We start from the raw sequence: 25,981 nt of genomic DNA on the forward strand, positions 1-25,981 counted from the left end.
TAAACAGGTGGGAGGCAGAGTACCTGTTTGTTGACATTGAAGATAAACCTGTGTGTCTTGTTTGCTAATGTGGCTGTAATTAAAGAATATAACATAAGACGGCACTATGAGACAAAACATCAGGACAGGTACAAAAATCTGGACACACAGCGGAAGCTACAGAAGGTAGAAGAGTTTAAAAAGAGTCTGATGTCATGGCAGAATATGTTCACAAAAGCAAAATCACAAAAACAAGCTGCTGTTAAAGCTAGTTTTATAGTGGCAGAAGAGATAGCCAAATCAGCCCGACCATTTACCAAGGGGGAGTTTTATCATATTTTATCATAGTTTTATCTTTATCATAGTCAGCTTTGAACTGTGGAATAAATGTTAATCCTGTTTGGCCCGCAACTTAGACCATGTTTTAAATTTTGTGATTGAGTTTGACACCCCTGTTCTAATGTATGGTCCTAGACGAGATTTAAATTTCATTCCATGAAATTAGTCATTCTGCAATGAGTGGTAGTTCACTAGGCCTGACTGAGGGACCCAATAAAGCATTAAGGAGGAAAGGGTGAGAGAAAAATGCACAGTGTGAGTTATTAAATTATTTAAAAATTATTTGTGCAATAGCAGTGAAGAAAAAGATGCATGGTATCGGACATTACAGACACAGAGAAGATTATCCATTCAGTCACCACTGCCTCCCAATTGTTGCCTAGAAACCACTTGTGAAGCAGCTCAATCATAAATGTTAGGACCAGTGTACTGATTCAGATTTGTGGATCTTTACAGCAATTATTCTTTTTTTTTTTTTTCCTTTTTGAAGTTGTCCTTTCAAAGTATTTTTTTAATCACCAGAAGATGGCGACATTGTTACAGAACGGTTGGTTTTGAGCATTTTAAGTTAGATTCTATGACTACTTTTCTTTTTCCTTTCTTTTTATTGCATCTTTTTATTTTCATTTTTTTCGTAGTGTCTCGTTAACATTTATTAGTTTAGCATTAAGCATTAAAAACTGTCTTTTTTAAACCAAATTTTAATTTTACAGGAAGCAATATTGACGTACAATGCAGCACACGCAAAGAGATGGGACTTCACAGCTCTAAATGTTCTCTGCACTGATGTAAGTAACTGCCTGCTTCTGGGTGATGTATCTGTGTGTGCACTAAATTTTCTGGCTGCAGGATTGCTTTGTCATCTAGCTCCAAAAAATTATTGCCCTCCCCCCAGTGTAGGTTAATTATTTTCAGGTCAGAGTCGTTGTTCTCATCCAGAAAGTCAACTAACTTGGTAGATTGATGGAAGGATATATATGTATATATGTGTAATCAGTCAGAAAATCATTTATACAGTGGCCTCATATCTTGTAGTTGTATATTTGTAGTATTGTTCATGGCTGAAATTTGAATTCATGCAGATTGTTCTGATCATTTTCATTAAATAGTGCTATCAGTGGAAAATGAATCAGGATGATTTTTTGAATCTTTGCAGTACTTACGTATGAGCGAGATAAAATATATTCAAATATACAGATAATGCAGTACTGTGACCTGAAAACGACTTCACGAAGAAAATTAAACTAAAATTATGCTTAGTTGGTGCTGTCACAAAGAATACAATGAGGTGTGAAATGTTAGTTTCTATAGCGTCTATAGAACTAACAGATTCCCGGAGCACACAAATGAAGTAGTTTACATAATGTGCTCCTAAAGAGGGTCTCTGATGAAGCTTCTGTCTGGCGTAAATTTAGTGCCAGAGTTAAAGGCCATTGCTTTGTTCAGTCATAGTGACGGCGCAGTTTAGCCTGAGAGTGGCTGCACACTCAGCAGTCTGTGTCTGGCCCTTCTGGTGCCTGCTCCCTGGAGGCTCAGTGGCATCAAGCACCAACCAATTAACACAGAGGTGGGCATTCAGTGTGACGAGCAACAGCTGGCAGGAGAGATGCACCCTGTTTACCTGCTTACTGCCAGTAAACACATTCAACAGATGGATTTTAGGCTCACTTTGATAATGGCACTTTAATAAATAAGGATTTATACTGAAGCTAAAGATTAAATCGGAATCTCCTTCTGGGTTTCTATCCTCCTATTGCTAAATTGTATTTTAAGTACTCATTGGTAGCATGTCTTCTAGAAGATTATTTGAAGTTCAACTCAGGACAGCCCTAAATGAGTTGATACTCAATGCAAACTGATTAAGGTTTGAATTAAATCTCAAAATTCAGCATTAGGATGCAGTCCGCTTAAGCACCATTTTTTGTGATGTGAATTATTCTCCCCAGTACCATAAGTGGAAGGTGCTGAATTGTGTCACATCTTAGACTAATAGTTGAAAGCCATTTATGTCACTGCCAGTTATTTTCATTAATCAAGTCGTGGGTGTCTGCCAAGAGTTCAGCATTTCTCCTTCCTGCTTTAATAATTTTACTGGAGAATGTCATCATTGCGTAGATCAGTAGCTGGCTATGTCATTTTATGGCACATTAATTAAAGTGGGCCATTAAATCTATAAAGAGCATAATCAAAACCATTAGCAAAGTGCAGTTTATTTTAATGAATCATGTCCTTTTAAGTTCAGTTCTTTTAAAGTCCCAACCAATGGGTTTATCCTGATTTGGGTCACAGAAGATTCTGAGCCTATCCCAGGAATACTGGGCATGACACAGGAATTCATCTTGGATGGGATGCCAGTCTGTGGCAGGAAATCATGCACATGCACCTTGACACACTCATTCATGACTGTAGGTAATTTAGCATATCCAGTCTACTTACTAGAATGATTTTGAGAAGGAGGAGGAAACTGAAGAACCCATAGGAAACCCACATGGACATGAGGTGGCAACGCTACCCACAGCACCAAATGAGCTATTCTTTCCACTGCCTGTGCTATGTATATTATATAAACACACACATGCATATATATACTAGCACATACATATATACAGTGCACTGAATGTTAGGTGCAGCAGTAACAACAAACGTGTGTGTGTTTTCTTTTTCTTTTTTCTTTTTTTTTTTTTTGAGAAAACACCTTTTACATTTCTCCTTTTCTCACTATATGTCATTGTGGAGTAAAATAACCGGTTACAGTAAAGTGTAACCAAACCATTCATATTCTTGAATGATGTTTCTGCCACTGTTGCGCCTAACATTTAGTGCTTGGACTTCTTTCACTGTTTTCCACAATGGACTAATTCAGAAATCTCTGATTGTGGCTTTCACAGCTTGGGCAGTGTATGTGCTTTCTGTCTTTCCTTTCTCTTTTCCTGAAACCATGAAATACCTCACTGCCTCACTTCTTCTCTTCTATAATTCTACTTATTTATCATTGGTTTGGTGATGTCAGTGGCTTTGTGACTACATTTGTTAAATTCTCAGATTTAACTTCATCTTCATTTAATCAACAGAGGGCACTAGCATCTCAGATTAGAAAGATGGAACTTGTGTTCAAATGCTTTTGTGAAAGAAAACATTATTGCTCCCTAAATAATTGATTTGTGTTTTTTAGGCTGTTTTGATATCGTTTCGGTGAAACCTATATCCATTGTATTGTATGTTTAAATGCTTAAATAGGGCCTTTTTAAAAATGCAAACACCACACCCTACGCTTTACTCTGACGCTTAAAGCACTTGATTAAATTTAAAGCAATTTCTGCACGACTTAAATACAAGGACTGTGGCAAGGGTCTTTGATTGACAACCCACGTGTAATGGTTATGGAAAGAAGCAAAAATACAAATGAGAACCTGTCTTGTAAAATTGTTGTGAAAGCGTGGCTGAAATGGAAGTGTCACTGAGGTGGTGTCTGATAAATGTCAGCATTGCCTGCTCTGTCAAAAGCCTAACATAAAGCATTTATATGAATACTTCTCACCCTGTTTTCCTTCTTAGTGGGAATTCCAATCTAAGTTTCACTGCACCATACTTTAGAGAAACGAGTTAAGCAAATGATAATTTGGCTGTCAGACTGTTTCTGAAACTGCCCATGCTACAGGAATACCTATTAAGATGTGGCTTCCCTTCAGCCTCGGCTCCTTTTCTCAGAGGTGTAGTGGGAAGTGGGTAGAGATGAGAAGCCTGTTAGTCTGGCCAGTTCTCTGAGCTGCATGGGCAGAATGTGGAAATGAGGAGGCTTTGATTTAGAAAGCTCTAACTCTTGCTACTTCTGCAGCGTCTCGTTCGCCCTGTCAGCCAACCAAATTCATTATGCCCAGAGGAGCGTTTTATGATGTCAGCTGGGTCATTACTTATGACAGTGTTTAGTCAGGCCTTCTTTGCAGCCATATAAACGCTCCTTGGCAAAATTGTCAGTCAGTGCTTCCTGTCCAGAAGTTCCCGTTAGCCCCTTAGCTGCTCCTGTCTGTTCCAGGAATCCCATTTAATCAGCCAAGCATGCCCAGTAACCTTGATGAAATGAGGCCGTTAACTAATCACAGTCACCATCGCAGCCGATATGTTTGTAAATAAGTGTGCTGTAAATCACTCTGAGGATAAACCAGCAGCGTTTTCGTTTTTGCAGAAATCACACATGACTGCTGAGCCAGCTAGTGTATCTCAAAATCCCTCAGAATTGGAGTGGCTATTGCAAAGCAGTGCTATTTGTTTTGTGTGTGTGTGTGTGTGTGTGTGTGTGTGTGTGTGTGTGTGTGTTTGTGTTTGTGTTTGTGTGGGTATGATGGGTGCTGTGGGTGGTTGACTTTATTTTAGTTGTGGCAAAAGTGAACTGAAAGCCCACTCTTCTTATTTCCACTCCAGTGATGTCATTCCCCGTTGGGGGTTTGTTTGATATTGCACAATAGCGTTTCTGTAACCTCTGTTCATGAGATCTTTATTTGTTACCGTCTCTACAGATATGAAAGGACTCTGATATTGCTCTTCGGTCTTTTTTTCTAAGAGCTAGCTTTTATTTGAGAAAGCTTTTAAATTCATGAAAATGCAATAGCAGGTTAACTTTTTACCAGAACCGAGCCTACCACTTGGATATAATAGGATGCATGGCTTTTCCAACAACGTTTTATAATATGCTGACTTTCTGTTTGTTTTAACTCACATTTAGTCATTATTTTTTACCCATTGTGCACATTCGTACATATGAAACTGTTATTGGCTGTTGAATTATCTCACTAACAAGTCAGAGAATCTGAGTGATGGACCTAGATTTTTTCCATAGTTCTTAGCACATTTAACTTAATGTAAATTAAATGTCAGAAAATGGTTAATTTATTATTGAGAATTTTTTTTTCTTTTTTCAGGGAGGGCATTAAAAATAAGACCAGTGATGTATATGTATTTAGAATATGAAACTGAACAATGTTCAAATAGCACATGAAGAAATGAGCACACTGTTTTTTTTTTTTTTTGACAGAAAATGCTTAATTTTTCTTCATCCGTCTTGGTAAAGTTGGTCAAGACATTCAGAGCGAGTCTTTGAAAAAGACACTTGCCCTTTCATAAGAGCGTAGTGATGCATGTTTACATGTACTTATCGACACTCTGTTCATGTGCTGTCAGTGTCTGTAAAACATTTAGATTTTGTATGTCATTCTTTCAGTTTTATGGTTTAAATGACCACTACAGTTGTGACCACTACAGGTAATACATCTTAATACATCTAGTAAACCCTTAATTTCTCATCCACAGGGCCTGGAGCACTCAGAAGCACAGTATCTGTTTAACGTTATGCTGCCAAAGATGGTAATATTGGCCCTGAGCGCTCCCAAAATTTGTACCCAGGTATGTCCTGTACACATACACTTTAGAGTAGAATACAGTAGTTATTGTATTTACACACTCTTTCCCGTTTGTTGTTATTTAAAAGATGATGCTTGTTACACAGACAGAGTTGAATGAAAGTGCCTGGCAGGTGTGTGTGTGTGCGTACGTGCGGCTGTTCTCTGTTAACAGGCTCTCAGGGTTGCTGGGTGAGGGAGGTGGTTAGTGAAGTACACTGCCACATCTGCACTAGCCTCATTAGGAGCAGAGCTAATGGAGGCCAAAGGAAACCATCCAGCACCTGCTTTGCTACCCTGAAGCTTTAAAACTGCTTCTTGAGAATTATTTGCCAAATGTTTCCAAAACCAAGCATGCATTTTATAATAGTGTTTTCAATTTGACCTTATTATACATTGCTTTTTTTGAATGTCTTTAAATATTATAAAAAATTTACATTTGTGATCCCAGTACAGGAAATAGTCTGTTCAGAATTTTTCCTTTTCGCTCATATCCTCAACAAACATAGTGTTTAGTGTCCTAAATATCTGCATCTGTATTCAGAGTTAAACCTGAAGTGGGAATAACCTACTGGGGGAGCAGAAAAAAGCACAGAGTTAGAAATGCCAGCACTGTCAGCATGGTCTGTAAATTCTGGCTCTGACAGTTCCTCAACCTCAGCTACATCACTCAAGGTCATAATTGGTTTCAATATACTTGGTCTCAATGAGAGATGTGCATGGGAATTTTTTTTTTGTTGTTTGTTTGGACCTTTCTACAATATTTTCTACTAAATTTAGTTAGTTCCATTTCCCCAAAATATAAATAAACTAGTAGCCTAATTTAAAACACTGTGACCCTGACCAGGTTGTTACTAAGGATGCTGTAAATCACCATGCAGAGTCACACATTCCTGGTCTTTGTCCTGCAGGATTCATATCTGACCGCTCGCTCATACTGACATGAAAATAAAAACCTTTGACTCTCAAGTCTTTTTTGTCGGATTCCAATGGATCCCAGTCCTGATGCACATCTCTACGCTAAACCAGATGTCCTGAACCTTTCCAAATGCAAACTTTCTATTAAAAAACAAACAAACAAACAAACAAACAAAAAACGAATAGTGTGCCTGCCGTCCGTATCAGTGACTACAGTGTATATACAGTATAACAAATCTACAGAATATCTGGAATAATGAAATCAAAACTTGCTGTATTAAGCAAGAAGACAGTTATTGATTTATGTAAATCATTTTTAGTTAAAAACGGAAAGATTATCTCCTTTATTACTTTCTCTACGTTCATACCGTAGAAAGCAGGATAAATCTGGCCATGAGGAAAGTCAGGTATTTACAGATTTAAAAGGGAAACTCTCAGGTCTCTCTGGCTAAGCTGCACTTTATGTACTGGTTATTAATGCTTCTATTGATTAGTCATGTGTGTTGGCCTGAAGAGGGTCTTTAAGTCCGTTCAGGGAAGACGAATGGCACTTGATGCCTGCTGCTGGCTTATGGTGAAATTCAGCAGGGTGCTGTAATTACTCCTGGCCATTTGCTTAATGTAATTCTGCCGTCCTGTTTGGTCAGTTGCTAAACTAATTACATTTTCCTCCCTCTCTCTCCTTCCCATTTTTGCAGCCAATCCCCTTGCTTAAGCAGAACATGAATCAGTCCTTGACTCTGTCCCAGGAACAAATTGCCTGTCTGCTAGCCAACGCCTTCTTCTGTACGTTCCCCAGGCGCAACTCGCGCAAGTCTGAGTACTACAACTACCCTGAGATTAATTTCTACAGGTAACTCACCATTTCTTATCATTACTCAAGGCATCACTGCTCTTGAAAGCTTTTATATATTGGAAGGTACAGATATTGATCTTAGAAGAGTTTTAGCTTGCTCGCACATTTTTGGTTTCTCATCACACTTACTCTCACAATTTGCCTCAATATATAATCTTATAACCACTTCGAAGTGATCCATATCTTTGAGTATTTGGGCTCATGTAAAGAACAAGTGTAAGTCAGTGATTTAAGGTGTAACATTTTTTTCACTCATTCATTCATTCACACTGACAATTTAATTAAAGTTTACCAGATCCAAACTGTCCATATAACTTTTTCTGTGTTTGTGCAGCTAAATGGCAATTAGCTTAGGAATATTTAAATTTAATTCACTTTAATATTAAGTTATTTTCCATAAGAGGGCAGTGATGATTAACTTCAAGCTTCAAGCATGAGGACTAAATTATTCTGTTTTAAAAGAAAAAAATTATAATTTGTTCTTGAAGTATGTATGGTGAAGTTTCTTTTTAAAATCAGTAGCAGAGTAAGTAGTACATCAGTAAGCCTGCAGTGGTGTCACATGTTCAAAACCACACTTTTCGTGCCCAGTTGAATTTGCGGCTCTTTGTTATACTCCATACAGAGCCGCTGAGGTGTCAGGATAGTTATTATTCAATATGGCGTGGGCATGAATTAGTATATTGAAGCCACGAGTAAATATAATATAAACTAAGTATCTTGTGGCCACAGCTTATTATGTAACTAATTGTGTAATTTGAGCCTACAATATGTTGTGGGAACATTGTAATTAATATGTGGCCTTCAGTTATTTGGCGGGAATGGGTGAAAATGTCTATTCACATTGAATAATCCACTTAAGGTGACACGGGCTAAGGCAGATGACTCCAGTATGTTCGTTCCAAAATTGAAGTAAAGTGTACTATTATTAGTCATTTCTATGCGGCACATTGTGTACACTGAAATTAAATACATCTCGAGAAACTTAAATTGTGACTATAATATAAGAAGCTTATCTCATGGCCTAAATATAGAGATGTATTTAAGTCACGATACCACTTTTTCTTTTCTGATACTGATATCGATAGTGAAACCTTGAGTATCGGCCAATACTGACACCTTTTCGAAAGTTCTTTAAGAACTACTAAGTTTTAATTTTTTTAAAACTGAAACATTTCACACCAAAATCATTGTAAATATAATAAAACAAATCCTGACAAAAGAAAACAGACAAGTCTATTTATATGTAAACGTTTCCAGTTCCAAAGATACATTTCTTTTCCAGTTCAAATTTTTTTTTTGTTTGTTACAGGATCCGATATCCGATATGTTTTCTCTGATATCCGATCTGTCATTTTTTGCTGTTGTACTGGGTATCAGATCAGTGCCATATTAAAAAAATATATATTATCTTGTTGGCTCAGTATATTAATTCATGGCCATGTCTTAAAAAATAACCACAGTGACACCTGAGCGGCTCTGTAGCTCTGAGTTTGGGGTTTAAACACTGTTTTTCTGCTTGTAGGAGGAATTTGTAGAAGGGTCTTTTCTGTGCCATGCTACAGCTATATATTAAACCACTATAAGATCTCAGGCCTTTAAAGGCTAACTAAAACAGTTCTCTACAGTGCACAGATATCTGCTATTTCTTGAGACATTACTATATTTCTCTATTTAACATTCCACAGATTTTATCCAGTCTGAATTCACTATCATACATATTCAGTTCTTCTTCTTTTTTTTCCATTTCTACCCTGTAATCAGTTACATTTTTACTTTTGCAGATGGTTATATGAGTTTTTTAAATTTTTATATTTTTCATGAATCCACTTTTACCAGGTGATCATGTTTGTGGTGTCTGTTCGCAATAATATTGAGGCTTATTGAATTCACATGGGTTAAAATGTTGTTAAGATATCATTAGATACCAGCAGTACTTCCACATTTCTTGTTAGGCATTATCCAGTTTCTCTTGGAATCTAATATACCACCTTTGGTTTTAAGTTAATTAAAATACATTCCTTGGCCAGGTAGATATCACTGGTCTATGTGTAAATAAAGCATTTTGTGTAGTGAAGAAGGATATTCATTTTATACAGATAGAAAACGGCATCCATCAAGCATGTTGCTTCAAGTCTTTTCTCTTAGACACTGCACACGGACAAAGCCAGACACTGCTGCACTACCCTACACTCCCATTATAGTCATTTCTTTGTTTTGGCTTTTATCTCCCCTGGCTAAAGATGGCTAAAGTGGGTTGGATTGTGATTGCCTGAGTGATTGCAGCATTAAGTCAGATGGCTTATTTAGATGAGCGCAGCAAAGGGACACAGACTTCAGCCAGTGCATCAGCTTCTCATTCTGCTCCATGGCAAGAGCCAGCCAATAGGAAACGAGTTTCCCAAAGACAGCGGAGATTCCAGACATGCAGATCGTTATGGTGCAGCCCACTGTAATTGAATGACTGTCCATCAGTTTACTTATTCGCTCGTGCTGCACCGCAGTCGAGCACTGGGCAATTTAGAGATTGCTTATTTGGCAGACCTGTCAATGTCTTTTTTTTTTTTTTTTTTCTTCTGTGACATGAAGGATAGACTGGCACTCAGAGATGTAGTTATATTATGCTAAATATTGGCATGCCAGTACAGTTTTTTCCCTTGGAAATTAAGGGACACCACTGAAGAATGGCCATTGTCTCTTGTGCAAAATTTCTTAAGGAGAAAAAGTTGATTTTAGGGTGTGTGGTGGTCTTTTAGGGCTGTACTTACATTACTTATGTCAGCTTGGTCTTTTCTAAAAGTAGCTGGATCAGAATGGTGTTAGGATGGCACTGTAGTTCAGTGTGTAGCGTGGCAGCCTCACAGCTCCAGGGTTCCTGGTTCGATCCTGAGCTTGGGTTAATGTCTGTCAGGTTCTCTGGTTTCCTGCCATCTCTCAAAACATGCCAGTAAGGGGATTGGTAGCATTAAATTGCTCCTGTGAGTGAATGTGTGTGTGTATCTGCGTGTGGTGTCCTGCAATGCACTAGCATCCTTTCCTCATGCCAAGTGTTTCCCGGGATAGGCTCTGGATTCACCATGATCTTAATCAGACTAAAGTGATCTCTAAAAGATGAATGAATACATGAATGAAAGAATGGTACAGGTTACAGGAATCTTTCATGTTTATAAAATTAGTACCATTTTGACAGGTCTTGGATTTTGCTAAATACAGTAACTAACTTATGATCCTGAGATCGCAGCGGCTGTAATTAATCAATGTGTATTTAAGCAATGATTTGTTTCATACACCAGCAGCTATCTTGCACTAAAGGCAGTTTGCCTCCTGAGCCATGTACTTAAATGAATTCTATAAAGAAAAAATACCATGCCGGATTTTTTTTTCCTCCCTGAAGGGCTTTTAATGCATCAGATTTCCTTTTGCCACTTTATTTTATTTTATTTTATTTCCTTTTAATTCTTTTATTCATTTATTTTCTCTTTTATTTCTTCTTTTATTCTTTGAATGCATTTTCAGTTTAGTGGCAAAAGCAATAAATGATAGTGCATGATTAGCTGGAAGACTATGATGTTCTAAATACAGAAAGCCATCTAGAAAGACCTTAACTCTGGCTATTTCAGACTTTTAAAGTGGACCAGTAGCTCCCTAATGGCTTTTATGAGAAAGCGGTTGTGTTCCTCTGGCTGTCGTTTTTTTGTGCAGTGTTATGCAAGTGCACCGTTTAGCCTGAGGACAGCAGCCTCGTGATTATTGTCCTGACTGAGGGGAAGTGTGCTCCATGAGCAAGCAGCATTAGGATTGTTAAGGTGTTTGTGTATGAGGCACTGTGTGGATGCCTGGCCTGATGCCTCTAGATCAGGATGGTCAGCAGAACTGATCTTGTCTCAAGATGCCACTGTCATTTTTTTCTACACTTATTTGAGTCTCTTTAATAGCATGTATTGTCTCTTTTGCTTGCAGATTGTTTGAGGGATCCGCTCATCAGAAGATTGAAAAACTCAAAACTCTTCTTTGCTATTTCAGAAGAGTCACCACTGAAAGTAAGCCTGGCATTCAGACTTTAAGTAAATTATCTGTATGTTTTCACATTATTGAAGCTTGCACTTACATGCTTGTTGTTTCACCTTCAGAGCCCACTGGTCTCGTGACATTTACAAGACAAAGTCTGAGCAGTTTTCCTAAATGGGAAAGGTACTTTCATATATTAATACAAATGTAGTATGTGGTGTAGAAAATGTAAAATGAGTGTTTTGACCTATGAAGCAAAAATGCTAATTTGATTTTTTTTTTTCATGCGAACCAGTTTAAGAGCCTCACTTATATCTTGTGCCATCCACTCGGAGAGATCATGCCTTCAAACCCACTGCTCGCTTGATAAATGAAGCGTGGCACTGTGTAGACTCTCAGGCCAATTGCTTCCCCAGGCAGTGCAGCCTGGAAGCTGAGTGAAGGAGCAGGAAGTAAAAATGTACTTTACGTTAGGTTTATCTGCCTGTCTTTTAAGCTTATTAAAATCTCAGACCATTGAAATGCTTGGAACTACAGTAAAAACCTCGGCTGCTGTCTTGCAGCTTCCCTTAGTAATTAAACTGGAGAAAAGATTTTATATATTTCATAGTTAATCACAAAAACTTTTGACCTTTTCCAGCCCTCTCCTTCATATCATGATTTACTGATATGTGTTTGTGTATGGTTTGCTCAGTATTTAACCTCCTGAGCCTTACTTACAGTGTGTATGTAGTTGCCTTATATACGTATATTTTGAAAAACGTGGAGATGCCAGTGAAAAATTTGCATTGTTATTAGTTTAAAAATGCACAGTGTTGCAAGATCTTTTGAAGTAAGAATTGATGTTAAGTTAACCTGTGACAGTTTACGAACATTAAGGACACATTCTTATTTGCAGTGGCTTCCTGGCAAGCAGCAAAGCCACTTGAAGGAGATAGAAATACAAAATGGAAGGAAAAGGGGAAGAAAAAAAAAGTTACAATGGTACCAAAAAAAACAAATACAAAAACGCAATAGCACAAGATTTACAAATTTTGAGAGAAAACTTGTAGATTACATATTTCAGTAAAATGTATTTAACAGAATTCTGGAAAACAAAATGAATTTATCCAGTTTTAATTTAATTTTATTCGAATTAGGTTTTTTTTGTTTTTTTGTTTTTTTTGGGGGAAGTATTCCAGTGCTTTGCAGCAGCAGTCTGAAAATAAGTACTAAGTGCCATAACAGTACAGTACTAAGTGCCATAAGTAAGGAGGGAACTGACCAAGTAGATAATTAACTGTATGAGATACTCAGCATTTACACTACAACACTGCTATTGAGACCCAGAACAACTTCCACATGATATTAAGACAAACAGATTTTGTGTAAACTCCAAACAAATACTCAACTCATCTGCCCTCTCCTCCAAATATTCAACCCAGATCCTTCTTCTTTTAGCAGTTTAGGGTGCCAGAGGACTGGGGTGCTTTACATCTATGACACTGTGTTCTTGTAACTCTCCTTCCTCTCAGCTTGTCTACCCGGCTCACACGACTTCATATCACCTGTGAGGGGACCATTGAGGATCAGGGATACGGCATGCTACAGGTGAGCACTTTACTGCATACATAGGGTATGCTTTATTCATTTCTCCTAATCAAATAAACATGCAATATGCTCTTCATTTAAAAAGTAGGAATGTCTTAAAATTGTTTTCAACATTAAATCTGTACAGCATCTCTGTAACTTGTGATTATCATAGATATTAATTCCCACATACAGTACTGTGCAAAATTCTTAGGCACCCTATTTTTTTTAGTACAAACTTTGTTATAGATTTTATGACTTCTGCATTATCAAGTCAGTATAGTCCCCGGAGGACTAGTGGTTAGGCCACGGCGCGCTCACTTCTCTGCCCTCGGTTCGATTCCCAGCCAGGGAACCGACCCCAGTCACTGGGGCTGCACACCACAGTGTACTCCCAGTGTTGGTCCGAATAAAATTGGGAAGGGTTGCGTCAGGAAGGGCATCCGGCGTAAAAACTGTGCCAAATCAAACATGCGGACCAACGATCCGCTGTGGCGTCCCCTAAGGGGAGCAGCCGAAAGAAGAACAACTACAACAGCACATTATTGATTCAGTACAAAAACATTTTAGATTTCCAAACATTAGTTTTACAGCACAAAATGAAATGTTACAGAAAAATGTTTGTATGTCAGTAAAGAATGCATTATATTATGTGAGAAACCACTTTTCAACAAAAAACATAATGAAGGCTTCTGTGTTTTGCTGCAAAAATAAGAAGCGAGTGAGACAGTCAAAGTCTCCAGAAGTCTGTGGCTGGTTCTGCAAGATGCTCAGTAAAACTTACAGTTCATTTCCTTATAAAACTGCACACATTGTACCTGAGACTACTATTTTTGCAAAGGGTCGTCACACCACGCATGGACTTTGTTTCATTTATTACTGTTTACTGTTCTTTATAGTATTTTTGAATTTCATTATTTTGAAGGCATCTTTGCTCTACAGCATTTCTTCGCATGTGCCTGAGACTTTTGCACTGTACTGTATTTCCCCATACTGAAAAAAATTACACTTATAATGAAGGTCCTAGAACAGATGTTTAATTCTGTCAATAAAATACATTAACAATGAGAGAGATTTACTAATTATACACCTTCCTTGAGGTTTTGTGGTATACATGTGCAATGAGGCAGTACTATTCAATGTATCGCATAACCACAGATTCTTCCATCTGAAAAAGTAGTTCCGTCTCTGAAGGCATGAATTATCCAAACCTTCATGAAAGTTTTCTAGCAAATTGTGTAAAAACGTTTTTTGACTGCCCCAGCAACTGCCCTTGCACTAAGTTTTCTGTTTGTTTATTTTGTTTCCTCAATACAAGGAAACATACCAAAGCTATTCTCTGACTAAAGCCCAGAGATATGATAGCTAGAGATCAGGTCAGAAATATTGGAGTATTAATTTAATATTTTATAACTGTTGTATTCAGTTTGGTTTTGGCAGGAGTGCAACTCATTTTTAGACCAGATCTTCATTTTTTTGCCCATCTGTGTTAAGTCACACTGTGAAGAATATTGCTACAGTACACTATACCCATGTGTAACAAGGTTTTTGGCTTTTAATAAATTTGGATGTATTGTTAATATAAAGATTCACAAACCTACTCTGTATTGTAGATAATTCTCATTACATGAAAGTTGTGGTTTGACATGTTGTACTTTCTTGACCAGCTGTATTAGTGTTTAATTTAAAAATGAGCTTAAATTCTAAATGTAAAAATGGACATGCTCCTGCTTTTGAAGTTAACTCTTTGGTGCTGTGTTTTTCTATTGCTATTTAATTGCAGCTGATGCGTTTACTGCAGTTTTTTTGTATTGTCACATGATGTCAGAGTTGATGTTCTCCAGCCTTGCCCCACTTTGGGTTTTAGTGTCTTGACACCACTGCAGCCAGAGTGTCTACCTTTGTCATGCCAGCTCACCCATTCTCCCCTCTCCTCTGTCCGCATGGAGCATATCCTGACAGCTGATGCACACACATGAGCAACCCTGGGAGATCCCACTGGGGTGGGTCTGAGGTCCTGCAGGCCGGATTGATGGATATTTCTGGAAGCTTGGGATGGCTGACAGTCTGTCAGTAGTGCTGAAAACAGTTTCAGCATCCTGACCCCAAACTGAATCACCTGATCAGTGAGAATAGCCAGCAGCCCAACCCCCTACTTTCCCTGTACTGCAAAATGGCTTCACGCTGCAGCAGGCTCCAGGAACCTTAGACTCATATTAAGGATTAGTAATAGCACTTTTCCACTGAACAACAAATTCTCTCCGTGTCCTGGCTAAGTGTGTGTGTGTGTGTGTGTGTGTATCAATTTTTTAATCACCTAACAGTACCCATGAAAGTAGGAGGAGTATTTATCAAAGATGCATATGGTCACATTTAATTGTGAAAAGAATGTCTGTTGTTTGGAGTTTGTGAAACGTTGTGTGAAACATTTTAAACTGAAAAATGTTTGATTTGCAGCTAAATAATCAAAATCAATATCATCAATAATTAAATGTAGTATAGCAAGTTGAGTACTATAAATAATAACAGTAAAAATCAAATAATGTTAATAACTGAAATAGCAAATTTTGTAAATGTGAATCAGCAAATGTGGATCTCTTATAGCTCAATTGAGTAAATAGGCATTTGGCACCATGAAGCGCTGACCGAGTCTGGGACAGAGACACCTGGACTATTCAAATACTCACTGTGGATATCACTGTGGGCTTTTTGAGGTTATTAACTAATTTCATGATTTTATTGATTTAATTTAACATTTTTTTTGAGGCTGCAAAAAAGAATCATTTTTTTCCACAACAACCACCTCTAAATCAGAAAAACACTGTTTTTCCCTGCTCAAGTTACTTCCTCGTATCTTGAATCACTGTAGTCTCCTGAATACTTACTGCCACAACTTTTGCATAAATTGGTGGATGCCTCATATAAATGAGATGTATATGAGGGTAAACTGATTGTCCTGTCCATATGACATGTAAATAAGGAACCAGATGCTGAAATCTGCTCTTTTTTTTTTCTTATAAACACAGCTTTGATAAATAAGGGCTGGGGTATTTGTTTTATGGCAGGGCACACACTCAAACACAAGTGTACAATCTTTAGTGAAAATGCACAGTTACAAATTTCAATTAATGGCCCTCCGTGCCACCAAGCTTGCCAAGTTTCTTTCTTTTCTTTTTTTTTTTTAAAGAAAACATTAAGTGCAAAATTAATCAAAGTGAATCTCAAATGAAGTTCTACACTACGCGTGTATATGTAATACCCTGTGTAGGGCACAAAGAAAATGAATAGGAATCCATTTGGGATCTTCATGATGGGATCTTCATGATGGCTCATTGTAAGTGAATCATGGCTAAGAAATGTAAACTCTGACCGCAGCAACCAGGGGATAATGATCTTTCAAGGTGTGTCATTCAAGGTGTGTGTGTTCCTTCTGCAGGTGGACTTTGCTAACAGGATGGTAGGAGGAGGGGTAACAGGACTAGGGTTGGTCCAGGAGGAGATTCGCTTTCTCATCAACCCAGAACTTATTGTCTCACGTCTCTTTACTGAGGCTTTGGACCACAATGAGTGCCTTATCATCACAGGTAAACAAATGGTTTGATTTTACACAATTTTTCTTCTTCTCTTCTCTTCTTTCTTTTCACTCTCGCCTATTATTCTGTGTCTTGCTCCCCATCTCTCAACCTTTGTCGCTTTCTGTGCTTCAAACACACACAGACATCTGCTCCTCCTTTCCTGCTGTTCTTTCTTACTTCTCGATTAATTTGATCAATCTGATCCTCCAGTCAGCGGTCTGATACTTTTTCCCTTAATTGTTCTTTAATAGTCTGATGTGTCCCCAGATTATTTTCATTTTCCACCAGAGGTAAATGCAAACTGAAATTTCAACCTGATTGAAGCATTGATCAACATTCTTGGTTCATCATGATATAATTAATCAAAATTTACATAAGCAGCATTCTTAGTCAGTTGTTTTTCCCATAACACCATCTAGTTTTCAGCACTTCTCTCTCCATAAATTGAGTTGACCATCTGTAATTTTTTTTCTTAGCAAGTTATTTGCCGTTGCTCACTGAGGCCTATGTATTCATTGGGTTCCATTCATTCCTCGTCCATTCCCCTCTCCATCCAATTTGAACGTAAATCCATTACATTGATTCACTCCAGGCTGCCCTGTTATTTCTCATTTCTCCCCAGCCGAATTGCCTTATTTTTCACCCTCCAACTCACTGTGTTGAGTCAACACACTACACACACCCTCCCCACTCTGTAGAGGCTGCTCCCTCGCTTAACAGCAGCTCTGAAGAGAAGCCCAGGTCATGAGTTAGTGTCCTGCATCCTGCATCCTAAACACATCAATCTCTCACTACAGCTTCCACACCGAAACAAGGTGCCTGCTCCTGCTGTGGGTGTGTAAGAGTGAGACAGACCCTGCCATAACTAGTTAGTTATACCCCGAGCAACATCTGGTGATGGGCGGCACATGGAATAGATCTAAATCTCAGCTGTAGTATGTAGCAGTACTTTGTCTTGGCTGTCAAACAAAATCACATTTTGTAACATTTGTTCCCACCATAACTATGGATATCAAGGTTAGGGGTCATATCAGTATTATTTTTTCTATATTTTGTTTAACAAACCTCCTTAGTCACTTTTACATCTGCATGTGTAGAATAAATATGCATGTATAATAAATAAATTTGTTAGGAAGCCCACCAGTCCCATGTTTTGGCTGCCCAGAAAATGGTGAGCTAGTTTGCTAGTTAAGGGGGGAAATGAATGAGTTTATGATTATCCTCTCAAAGTTTCTAAAGTAGCATGTTGTATTTGTGCCCTCGGCAAACGTCAGCAAGATGTTTGCCGGCATTTTAGCTGTAAGATGTAGTGTTCTCTCCTCAAATCGCATGTAAAAGATATTTGAGTTTGGCTTGTGTCTGTGTGTTCTTGATTCAGAAAAGATCTCCTGTTATCCGTGCACACTAATTAATCCTAGTAAAAACCTAGTAAAAATAGTTCTACCAACAGCCAGATTGCACTTCAACTGATGTGTGTAGTGCAGCAGACTTCAGAATTTGAAAACATGTGCTATAGTTATAGCATTGAGGTGTGTTGCACCACTGTGAAGTTTAAAAATACATACCAATAAAAAGAGTGCCAATAAAGAGTAAGGTTTTTCTGTTTCCTGTCATAACCTACTTGTCTGCCGGGCAACTACGAATAAAAAAAGAATAAATAATTGCTAGAACATGTAATTTGCTTGTCCCAGGTGCCCAGGCTATTGATTTGTCCACTCCTGTATGTTATACTGACGGTAGTATGCATATTTGTTGGATAGCATTGCCTGCTGTCTGGCTCATTTTTGAATATAGTAAAAGGAAAACTGCATTCTGTATATGTACCTTTAGTGATAGATTTTTAAGCAGCAATAACTGGGAATAATTTACCCAGGCTAATGTGTAAGCTACTGTCTTGCACTTTGTACACTTGTTTTATATGTGATAAGATATACATCTTTGTCTTTTTTAGACATCCTTTAAAAATGTCAACATCTGACATCAGTTTTTGAAATATTTGGCAACCTGTCTTAGTTTATGCCTCTACATTTGTATTTCATTGATTTACTACATTAGTCTTCATGATCCTCTTGAGATACAATTAATCTGTCTTACTTCATGAAATAACACTGGCGAGAGAGAGAAAGCTAGACCTTCAGAGCTATCCACCTGATTAATCCTGTTACATGGGCGAGTTTTGAAACCATACCAAATATAGAAGATAAATGATATCTATGTTGGAGATTGTGAAGTGGGAGAAGTTGTATATAGCCTTGCATGTCCTGCTTGCAGGTGTGTGAAGCGGCTGGTTTTTGTTATAAGGGGCTGTGCACTGATCCAGCCATTCCTCATCCACCCATACCATCCCACTCACTCAGATTCAGATGACTGGAAGGCTGCTGAGAAGGACCTGTTTGTCCTGTGTTGTTGGGGATAAATGTTAACACTGAAAATATTTCAATCCTGTAAAGATGATTAAATATAGTTGGACAGTTAATGTGGCCTGATGCAAAGTGGAGGCCCATTACTACGCCACAGTTGTTGTTTTCGAGTAAAAAAAAACATCCTCTTTCCTGAAGACTCTCCTGAGACTCCTTCCATATATGTTAAATAATTGTCTCCTTACAGAAAGCTTCACCATATTAACCAATCTTTCTTAGTTAAATAACGTTTTTAATCTGACTGTACAGAACACTTTCTGCAATGTACAGAGCACTTTTCTGTAATAGTCTAATCCATAATCCAAGACTATCCATCATGTGTCTGCATCCCAACTGGCATTAGACCCCCTGACCCCCACGCTTCATCTTGGTCATGGCTGAAGAACTGGCTTCACATTGCCATTTTGGGCTAAGCGGGTTACGTTTGCAAACACCAGCCTGGCTAAAGGGGTGGGTCCTAACCCTAATCCGACAGGGTATTTGTACCTTTCATTGGTGTCATTAGGGTCACTCTTTGTCTGAACTCTCCCCTCAGATCTGTTCATCAACAGTGGCCCTACTAGGAGCATTACGCACCCAGTGATGTAGCCCTGAGGTTCACAGAAGTACACAAGCCACTTCACAACAAGATAGTCATGAGTTGTGGATACTGACTGAAAGTATAAGGTTACACAGGCGGTGGAATTTAGGTTATTGGGAATGATAGGGTGAGGAGCTTAACAGTCTGGGAGAGCCTTGGAGTAAATTAAGAGGAGACAGTTGAGGTGGTTTGGGTAACTTACAGGAATGCCCCCTTACCTGCCCTTACTACAGCTTTATTGGGCACATCCCAATGGACAGAGACCACAGGGCAGAACCAGGACCGTTGGACAGTTTATATCTTATAGTTTGCTTGGGAATGTCTGTGGGTCCCCCAGGACAAGTATGGAAAAGTTCACATATCTAAGTGGAATCTGTGACTGGAGATACAGAACTCTGGACTGACCTTCTCAGCTTGTTGCCGCAGCAACCACCACCCAGTATGAGTGAATGAAAAACTGGATCAAGGTGTTAAGTGATTTGGTCGACAATGTTTAATCCTGAAGGTTTTGACATTGTTGTAGGGAATCATACTTGAGCGTTTACAGCCTTTTACAGTATGCAGGCATGATCAAATTGGCTAAGACTTTGAATCTTTGGTATCTTTTGAATTGAGATTGAGTATCTGGTAAACTGAGACCCCACTGAAAAGGTCAGTCATGGTTACCCAATAATCTGATAATCTATGTTTTCTTCTCACACATGGCAAAAAATAGTTTTCTTCAGATGATGTGGTTAGCTTACTTTAGTCTGACTTTAGTCAGATTCGTTGAGCAGCTGCACACACTAATGAGTGCTAATGAAGGACATGCTCTTGTGCAGTTTGGCCTGGAGCTCTTCGGAATAACCAACCTGTACTTACCTAAGAACAGCTGCGGAAGCTTTTAATGATAACGGAATGAATAACAAAGACTACAACTTAGTTTTCTGTCCTCTGAAATGTTCCCTTATCTTCTCAAGTAGTCTAACCATTATTTTTTAATAAATGCAGCTCATCAGGCATACTGGCACCGAGGAGTGAATGTGCCCTACGCCATCAATACTTATCTTGTGGGCCCTGTTTTTGGTGCTGGAAGTAAATGTTTTTAGTCATGACTCCTGCTAATTGCTTTGTTTGATATGAACCACCTGTATTAAAATGAATCCTCTACCTGATGCTAAAAGTGGCAGCAAAGTGATTTTTTTTTAATACAGTTATTTTTCTTTTCTTTGTGTGCAGGCACTGAGCAGTACAGTAAGTACTCTGGCTATGCAGAAAGCTACTCATGGAAGGCCAACCACAAAGATGAGACACCAAGGTAACAAGTAGAGAAAATAAGCCTTCTGAATGCTGTGCTTTCTGCTCTTCTGCTAGTGACGTTTACATACAGCATAAAAGAATATTTAGCCTGACCACTTTATTATATTAATATATAACAGTATTAGACATATGAACTTAGACATAACATCACAAAACATAACTAGGAAATATCTTGTTTAATTTCAGTATGTTCATCAATTTTCATTATTTCTGTATTCTTAATGACAAGCAGGATAATGTGTGTAACAGGGAGCTTACAACTGAATGTAGCTTCTGTCATATGCAAGTCAAATTTAAAGGATCAGAATCAAGGTTGGCTTCAGGCAGAGGTATTGTGTAGAAAATTTAAAGATCACAAAATTAGAATGGCTGAGAATAAGATTTGAGCCCAGTTTGCTTTGATTATAGTTATGCAGTTTTTACATGGCACAGTTTAGTGTTTATCTCTTATAAAACCTGGATTCTTGAGCTGAACGTGTCATGTGTTACAGCAGGGACAGCATAAAATGTTCAGCTCCAAGACTGAGTCACACTGTTTTAGATAATGGTCTCTTCTTATGTGTAATCCCGGGTGCCCAGGACAGACAGGTTATGTTTTTGCGCTAGTTGTTTTTTTTTTCTTTTCTTTTTTTTCCCCCCACAGGTGCTCAGCGGACAAGTAGGTTCAGAAGGCCATTGATATAACATTATCTAGCAATTGTTTTAACTTCACTTGTCCAACAACCAAAAAAGAAAAACTCTACTCCCTATTGACTTTCACAAAGAACACTTTTCATTCGATATAGTTGTTTTCGTTCCAACTGGTTCATATATTTTTCTGTGGTGCAGTGAACCTTGATGCTGTGGAGCGCTACTCTTTTCCAATTAGCTCATCATACTCTGGAGTTAAATTAACTAAGTTGCTGCTTTTTAGCCTAGTTAATTGGACTTCTGTGCAGTCATAACATGGGACTAGGCAAGCACATTGGAGCTTTCACTTGCCCAGTGGACTAGCTAATGAATTTATGATTTGTCCACCCCTGCCCTGTAAATTCTACCATAGAAGTGTTGCTATCTGTAGTGCTGGCTCATAATGTCCTTTTCTCCTGCCCAGGGATGAGTGGCAGAGAAGGTGTACAGAGATTGTGGCAGTGGATGCGCTGAAGTACAGATACTACATGGAGCAATTCCACCCTGACAAAATCACAAGGGAGCTCAACAAGGTCAGTAGCGAGTTCTGCATGTAAATTCAAAATTCTCTGTCTGTTGCAAATATGTGAACTTTTGCTGTTACTGAGCAGCTGCTGTTCCTGCTTTGCATTTTTGACAAACGTAAATGTGTGTTTCCATCGTATCCTTTGCCCAAAATGTCATGCCCTATGTGATCAACAGAATCTCAGAGGATTCTGACAGGTTACAGTATCTTACACACAGCATTCTGACCTGTCCTCCTCCTAAAGATCCGGCATGTTTTATGTGTGTTCATGCTTCAGGGTTATCTGTGCATCCACTTTGGCATGTACCCATGGTTACTTTCCCAGAGGGTTACTGCTGCTTACTATTAGTGTGTATGCGTGTGTGTGTATCTTCTCTGTCAGGCGTACTGTGGGTTTGTGCGGCACGGTGTCAACACCCAGAACCTCTCAGCCATTGCCACAGGAAACTGGGGATGTGGTGCATTCGGGGGAGACACCCGACTCAAAGGTAGAGCAGCTGATTGGCTCAGGGCATGCAAAATAATTGAACATCTGATTTTCACATTGAACTACACCAGTTAAGGAGGGATGAATACAAAAAAATGTTTAATGTTAATAACTGCACCAGTGAATAAGGTGTGATGTCTGACAGAAGGCGCTGTTATCAGCACCTGTAAAGGGGCTTCTTCCTGTTTCTTACTGAATGATCGTTTCATGAAGCTATCATAAGTACTTATTAAGGTCTTTTTATTGTCTACAGAATGTCAATATTTACTGTCACATCAGTTACTTCGCTTTGTTAATTAAAACTCTTTAGAATGTCAATATGGTATTTAGAGTAGGGCACTTTTGAGAGCTCTTTTGCTTGGTGAAAGATTCCTGTCATGCACTGAATGTTCAAGCACTTGGTGTGTGTTTCTATAAACAAGAGATTGAAGAGAAGCTTTCTTCTGTTATATCTAATCTAATTACTTTAGCTTACTCTCACTCATCTATTTATCTATTTAAGAGGTAATTACAACTCTCCTTTTATTGATCAGCTGCACCAGTAAATGAGGGCTGCCACAAGTATGACAAATGTTTATATCATTTAAAAGTCTGATTGATTGTTCAGCCTTGGCTATAAATTTGTTTCCTATTTAGTCATAAGTGTCTCATCTGTGAGAACTTAAGTTGTGAGTACATAATTCTGATGGATCTGAATTTGAGAAGATATTTAAGTGAAATTATCATCACCTTTGAAAATTAGTTTCTATTTTCTCTATTATAATCTCTCAAGGCTTTGGCTCTTTAACCAGCAGGATTAGCCGTGCAGCTGAATATACAGTTATTTTTACACTACCCATTTTAGCTATTTATACATAAGAGTATTTCCATGTTGGGGGAAGGCAGTATTATGGATTACTCATTGTAAGTAGCAGCTCTCATTAGCATGTTATTCATTAATCAATGGGCTGTATCAAGCCTCTTAAAATATTTAAAGTATTCTCAGACTGTTTGATGCTGGAAGACTAAGATTGAATGTCTTAATAAGGAATGTTAGCCATGGATTATTTACCTTTAAAAAAGGACCTGTCACTCATATTTTCTAAAGCTAAGAGCATGGGACAAAAATGAAAGCCAGTTTCTTATTATCTCCTAAGTAATGTATGTGTGCAATAATAATACGTTGGGGTGGACGATCCATAAAATGTACCTCTTATTCTTTGGATTACTCTAAATAATGAATGTTATTACATTAAGCAGTTGCATATGAATGTTTAGCCAGTGTACCCCAGCATATGGTGCATTAGCACTGATTGGTTTGTGAATCTTAATACAGTTTGATGACATGTGACTTTGTTTTTGCAGCCTTGCTGCAGCTAATGGCAGCGGCAGAGGCTGGCAGAGATGTGGCCTATTTCACATTCGGTGATTCGGCGCTCATGAGGGACGTTCATGATATGCACGCGTTTCTGACAGACAAACATGTCACAGTGGGTAAGAACACACTGTTCATCATGGCAGCCATTTTAAAACAGACCTTCTCCTCTGATGTCAGGGCAAGCTTTCCGAAACAAGGTCTCTTTTTTTCTCCATCAGATTTAAACTTGCAATGTTCAGATTCTGCTTTACCTTCATCATAAGTAGACCTGGGTCATAATTATGCAGGCAGATCAAGCTCAAGGAAAATCTATATACTGTACAGTATGGGCACACTCACAACCAACTTCACAAATATGTACTTGTCTAAGTATGTTGAAAACACCTAGGAATATTTCACATATAAGGTACATGAACATCATATAGCACTTGACTTTCTGTTGGTTTTCTTTGACTTGTTAGATGCACTGTTTGCAGTGTAATTTAAATGGTTCAAAAACCACCCAGAAATCAGTGTGAAGGTGGAATAATGTTCCATTAGTAGCCATGTGGTCTGAAACCAGAAAACTGCCTATAGGCCAATAATGATGTTGGTGGCTTTCTTTTAAAATAAAAAATAAAAAAAAATCAGTGGCAAATTGCAGTGTTACAAGTGGAATAAAACACTTTGTGATGTGCTCTTACTCCTTACTTATCATATACTGTATAATCAGATCTGGCCATTTGGCAACATTTTTACATTTATTAATTTAGCAGATGCTTTTAGCCAAAGTTACTGACAGAGACAGAGACAGGATACAGTCCTAACATCCAACACTTAAGCGCCTTGCAGTGGTTATTTGTCTGTCTAGGGATTTTGTACTCTTTAAATCTTTATATCACCAGATGTAGATCACCAGAACTTTAACCACCGCTGCACATTAGGGTTTTGTTTTTTGGTTGTTTTTTTTTGTGTGTTTTGTTTTGTTTTGTTTTTGGCTAATGTGCAGGCTGCATTATGCTCTTATTCGCCTAATGATAATTGTCACTTTCTTTCTTTCTTTCTTTCTTTCTTTCTTTCCTTCCTTCCTTCCTTCCTTCCTTCTTTCTCTCTTTAGGCAAACTGTATGGTCTCCTGAAGCTGTATTTTAATACGGTGGTGAAGAACAGTCACAGTCAGAGGCCTGATGTCAGTCTTTACGGCTTCATCTATGATCATATCAGCTCAGATCCTCCTCCTGAGCCCACTGCAGCCTCCTCTCCTCGTCCAGATGGACATTAATGCTGGCCTGTCATGAACTGACATGCATCCTTAGTGCTTCCTTCTTCTTTAGGAAAAGATCTTTTAGGTGATTTTCTGAGATGTGATGGACGTCTGTATACTTTTATTGAGCTCGGGAAATGCCTCAAGTCACAATACATTAAATATGTGACTTGAGAGTAGAGCAGCAGTACTCCTGGTTGCTGGTACTTGTGTTTCCCCATTTACCAGAGAGACATTTGTAACCAGATCAACTGCATGGTGTTGAATTATTCACTTGAAAATTAAGTGACAACGGCATATTAATCTTTACTGGTTGACTATTAGTAGGGCACTTACACAGATTCAATACAGTATGATAGAACCATATATAACATTGTATGCATGAAAACTCTTTAAAATACCCTGAGATGTTCGCTATCACACTTGATTATGAAAAAGGATACAGTCAGAGTCATCTTTTTTGTTGGGTTCAGAAAGGTATTGTTATAATTGAGTTTTCAGTATATGTTAACTTTTACACATTAAAGGAAATTCTGTAACTGTTCAGCAAAAGAATTTGTACTTTCAGTCTAAAGGTAGTGTTGCTATATTGAATTGATCAGCTTGGCATGTACTTTTTAACAATTTATTAAGATTTCTATGCGCAAGTGTAATTTTTTTTTTTCTTTTCTTGATTCACAACTACTATTTAAAGGTAGTGATTTTTTTTCTGTTGTATTCTATTTTAATATTGCTGATTAAATGGGTTAAACTGAACACCTTAA

At 38.2% G+C, this 25,981-nt stretch overlaps 1 protein-coding gene across 2 annotated transcripts in view; it reads left to right on the forward strand.

The window, feature by feature from the left end:
• Positions 1-25,981, forward strand: part of parga (poly (ADP-ribose) glycohydrolase a) — a 30,668-nt gene extending 4,687 nt beyond the window's left edge. For both annotated transcript variants that reach the window (XM_026940301.3, XM_053232821.1), the window contains 12 exons: positions 1,032-1,106; positions 5,623-5,715; positions 7,328-7,482; positions 11,446-11,525; positions 11,616-11,676; positions 13,008-13,083; positions 16,499-16,646; positions 20,856-20,934; positions 22,030-22,138; positions 22,514-22,619; positions 23,963-24,091; positions 25,072-25,981. In XM_026940301.3, the coding sequence (XP_026796102.3) occupies positions 1,032-1,106; positions 5,623-5,715; positions 7,328-7,482; positions 11,446-11,525; positions 11,616-11,676; positions 13,008-13,083; positions 16,499-16,646; positions 20,856-20,934; positions 22,030-22,138; positions 22,514-22,619; positions 23,963-24,091; positions 25,072-25,235 (1,275 nt within the window). In that variant the 3' untranslated portion in view covers positions 25,236-25,981. The remainder of the gene's footprint in view (positions 1-1,031; positions 1,107-5,622; positions 5,716-7,327; positions 7,483-11,445; positions 11,526-11,615; positions 11,677-13,007; positions 13,084-16,498; positions 16,647-20,855; positions 20,935-22,029; positions 22,139-22,513; positions 22,620-23,962; positions 24,092-25,071) is intronic.

Source organism: Pangasianodon hypophthalmus, chromosome 3, assembly GCF_027358585.1.
Source record: "Pangasianodon hypophthalmus isolate fPanHyp1 chromosome 3, fPanHyp1.pri, whole genome shotgun sequence".
NCBI classification, from domain to species: domain Eukaryota; kingdom Metazoa; phylum Chordata; class Actinopteri; order Siluriformes; family Pangasiidae; genus Pangasianodon; species Pangasianodon hypophthalmus.